General features: G+C 32.9%; 1 protein-coding gene across 1 annotated transcript; it reads right to left on the reverse strand.

Moving 5' to 3' along the window:
- Positions 1-1,824: 1,824 nt before the first annotated feature.
- Positions 1,825-2,849, reverse strand: LOC136062078 (uncharacterized). The gene is made up of 2 exons (XM_065760708.1): positions 2,334-2,849; positions 1,825-2,070 (listed from the first exon to the last, which is right to left on the reverse strand). The coding sequence occupies exons 1-2, from the start codon at positions 2,847-2,849 to the stop codon at positions 1,825-1,827; spliced, it is 762 nt and encodes a 253-aa protein (XP_065616780.1).
- Between the last annotated feature and the right edge of the window lie 1,393 nt (positions 2,850-4,242).

Here is a 4,242-nt window from a genome sequence, read left to right on the forward strand (position 1 = left end):
AAAAAAAAAAAAAAAAAAAAAAAAAAAAAAAAAAAAAAAAAAGGTGAAGTGGTGGAGCGACGTACAAGAGGTGGCTTTGAGCTGCGGAGAATGGGTGGGCCAGTGGTGGAGACAAAGGAGGGTTTGGGTAGGCCGGCGGTGGAGATAGGATGGTTTGGGGTGATCGGAGGTGGAGGGAGAAGAAGGCCTGGGGTGATCGGTTGGAGCTAGGCTTCTAGGTTACAACTTACGGAGAGAGAGAGAGAGAGAGAGAGAGAGAGAGAGAGAGAGAGAGTATACGTATAGGTAATAGGTTCTTTACTTTTTATTTATTTATTTATTTATTTAATAGGTGGTGTAGTTAACTAGGGTTAGTTGGATTAAGATTAGTTAAGTAATCATGTTCAATGCATGTGCCATTTTTTACACATATCAGTTTATTAGAGCAGTTTGTAGCCTTAGGCTATAACTGTTTTTGTAGATAAACTTTGTCATTTTGTTAATGAATGCCATAAGGGTAGTAGTTAAGATGCATTTAATGTTATATTAAATAATATTTTTATGCATTTAAGAAAAAAATTAATTCAAACTGAACACGTACGTCCTTAGCATTTTAAAAAAAAAAAAAAAAAAACCAGGAAATTCGTGTGTGGAAGAACTATGTTGTATACTTGTATAAATATACCTTTTTTATATTTTATTTTATTTTAATGCCTAAATATATGCTGTAAGATATCCCGATTCCCGAATTGAACTTACTAACAGAATTGGGACAGGTTTACATGCAAGATAGTGCTTCAGAATCAATTAAAAAACCTGATGTTGGAAACTTACTAATAAAATTGGGAAAGATTTACAAGCAGCCTACTTCAAAATCAATTGAAAATTCTTAAACATATAAAAATCCGACATTGGATGATGCTGTTGTTGAAAAATTAGGAAGGAAATTGGGACAGCTTTACAAGCAGTGTATTGCTTCAAAATCTGAAAAAGATGCAGTTCAACAGAAATCAAATGGTGCTATTGTTGAAGCAGCTTCTATTTCAGAACCAGTCTAGTGCTGCAATCACCCAAAGTGTTAAGTTGGCTCTTCAAGAAAAGTTCTGAATCCAGGAGGAGTACCTGACATTGTTATTGCAAAGCAATGGTTTGTTTTGATGTCTATGCTGTTTTAAGATTTGTTTTTCTAGTGATGGAGTTGCTACTTGTTTGGATTCTGAATAATAATGGTAAAATTAGGAAAAGGACAACGTGTGAATTATGTTTGATGCACGATATTAAATTCAATAAGGATTTGGTTATATTTAGATATTTACACCTTTTGTAATTAGTGTGATGTGATGTATAGGATTTGGTTATCTAATCTTATTTCATATGAGGGGAAGCAGTGGCGGAGCTAGAAATTTAGGTCAGGGGGGGCAAAATTAAAAGACAAGATTGAAAGATTGAAAGTAAAAAATTAATTTAAAAAATTAATCAATATTAATAACAAAATAAATAAACAACTATATGATAATGTAATTGTCATACAGAATCTAACATAAAATGTAAACTTTAATTCATTTTTTAACACCTAGCTTATTTTACTCAATTGCCCTCGACGATTTTTCATATTTTGAAACCACTGCATGATTTCTTCACACTCAATAGTCTTGAATATATCTTTCTCAATATATGTGACTAAGCAATCATTCATTCACTGATCTCCTATTCGATTGCTTAATCGATTTTTAATTATGTTCATTGCTGAAAAAGCTCTTTCAACAATAGCTGTTGCAACTAGTAAGATCAATGCCAAAGTCACTAATGAGTAAACCAATGGATATAAAACATCATTTTTCAATTCTACATCTTTTCAGCAAGCTGTCCAATTCCTTTAAGTGCTAAAAACTCTTCAATGGACCACATGTCATGGATGTATGTCTCAAGTTGGTTATCCAAGAAAGAAACTTGAACTATTGGAAAATCACTTGGATAAAACTGAGCAAGCCGAATCAATTTCTCCTTGTTGAATGCTAAAAATAAGTTATTTGGGTTCAAACATGCAACACAAAGTAATAATTCAGAATTTTCAAAACAACTATTAAGTTCCTGAAATTGCATATCTATAACAGTATTAAAAAAAGCTCCACTTCATAATGATCTGAATTTTTCATGTTTTAAGCTTTTCGTCGTGGCTGAGGTTGATATAAATCACCCATATATGGAACATCAATATTATTTTTTGCACAAAATGCAGAAACCTCCTCTAGCAAAGAGTTCCACCCAACATCTCTCATGACTTGTAAACGTTGCTTTGAAATGTCAACCAACTTCATAGCATTCACAATATCTTGATCTTTTCATTGTAATGCCTGTGACAACTCATTACTTATCTCAAGCACACCTTTCATCAAATGTAAATCAAACACAAATTCAAATGTTTGGAGTAAACCAATTAAGATATTTGCTTTTGGTCTCTGATCAAAATCTAAACCATCTTCTATAATAGTTTCAATCACATCAATTACAGAAGAAAACGTGTGAATAAGATTAACAAGTGCACCAAAATGAGAACTCCAACGTGTATCTCCAGGTCTTTTTAGACTCATTTCTTGATTCCAGCCACGACCAGTTGAAATTTCATTATTTTTTAGTTCTTCTATAACTTTAGCACTACGTTTTTTGTGAAGAATATCATGACGTTTGCATGATGCTCCAACAATATTGAATACCTTTGCAACCAAGTTTAAAAAGGTTGCAATCTGGATGTTATTTTTTGCTACTGCAACTAATGTTAGTTGAAACTGATGTGCAAAGCAATGGACGTAATAGGCAAAAGGATTATCTTTCAAAATAAGAGTTTTTAGTCCATTTAACTCACCTCGCATGTTGCTTGCCCCTTCCTAGTCTTGTCCCCGCAATCTACTAATGCTTAAGCTATATTTATTAAATACTTCCTCAATTGCACTCTTTAGTGTCACTGCTGATGTATTATTAACATGTGTAATGCCTAAAAAGCATCATTCACATATCTCAATTTGTCTACATAACGCAAAGCAATTGCCAATTGTTCTTTAGTAGACATATAACATGGTTCATCAACTATAATAGCAAATAATAATTCTCCAATATCTTTAATAATAGCATTTATTGTCTCAACAGCTATAGCATTTGCTATTTCTTTTTGGATATCAAGAGAGGTCATTTGATGACTTTCAGGAGAATTTTCAAGGACTGCCTTATCAATTTCTTCATTGTGCTTTGCAAGAAACCATAATAATTCAAGAAAATTTCCTTAATTATTGGAGTATTTAGATTCATCATGGCCACGAAATGCTAATCCTTGCCGTTGTAGAAAACAAATACAATCCACCAATGCATTCAAACGAGTTCAATATTCCCTTTTCTCAACATCCGGTTGCTTGTTTATAACTGTTTGAATACTTTGTCTATGGTGTAACAAAGCTTCACATTTTCTTTGAGCTATATTATGTGCGCTGCTGTGATCCCCAACATGATTCTATTATTTCTCCTCTTTTTTTTTTTTTTTTTCCAATTTTTGAATCCTTCAATAACAAATGAGTCTCCCCCTCCTTGATCACCACTATCAGGTCGAAATAGATAACAATATAGACAATATGCAACATCTTTTGTAATGCTATATTCCAACCAACTAGGATAATCTTTGAACCACAACGGATTAAATCGACGCTTTGTTTTGCCAAATTGACTTTGTGGAAATCATGGTCAACTAGTTGACAAGGTTTATTTTGTAGATAATGCCTTCAAATTTGATAGCTAGGTTGTGAACTACAAAGTTACATTGTCTATGCATACAGGAGAAAGTGACTACGCAAAAGGTCTCTACAAGGGTCATGAATCTGTATACCGGTGTCAACTTATTTTACCATTTAGCTTATTTTACTACTATTAGTGGGTTCCACTGCACTTTTTGATGTTGTTCATAGGTCCCACTATATTGTTCTAGCTAACTTTTACCTTTATCTACAGTACTTTCAACAAAAAGTTTTCACCTTCAGCAAAATAAGCAGATCCCAAACAAACACTTAGAATCATCCTCCTAAATTATAGAGGAGAAAGGCAGAAAGCACATTCACTGCAAATTGAAGAATTTGTACCTCTACCAAACACTCCACAATGTCAACCGAAGAAGGGAGTGTTACTTTATCCATTTCTATTAAATTCATGCATGACCATGATATTTGATTTTTTGTACAAAAATAATCTTAATTAGTTAGTTTGCATATTTACATAAGGCAA

This window comes from Quercus suber, unplaced genomic scaffold, assembly GCF_002906115.3.
Source record: "Quercus suber isolate HL8 unplaced genomic scaffold, Cork oak 2.0 scaffold_379, whole genome shotgun sequence".
Classification (NCBI taxonomy): Eukaryota; Viridiplantae; Streptophyta; class Magnoliopsida; order Fagales; family Fagaceae; genus Quercus; species Quercus suber.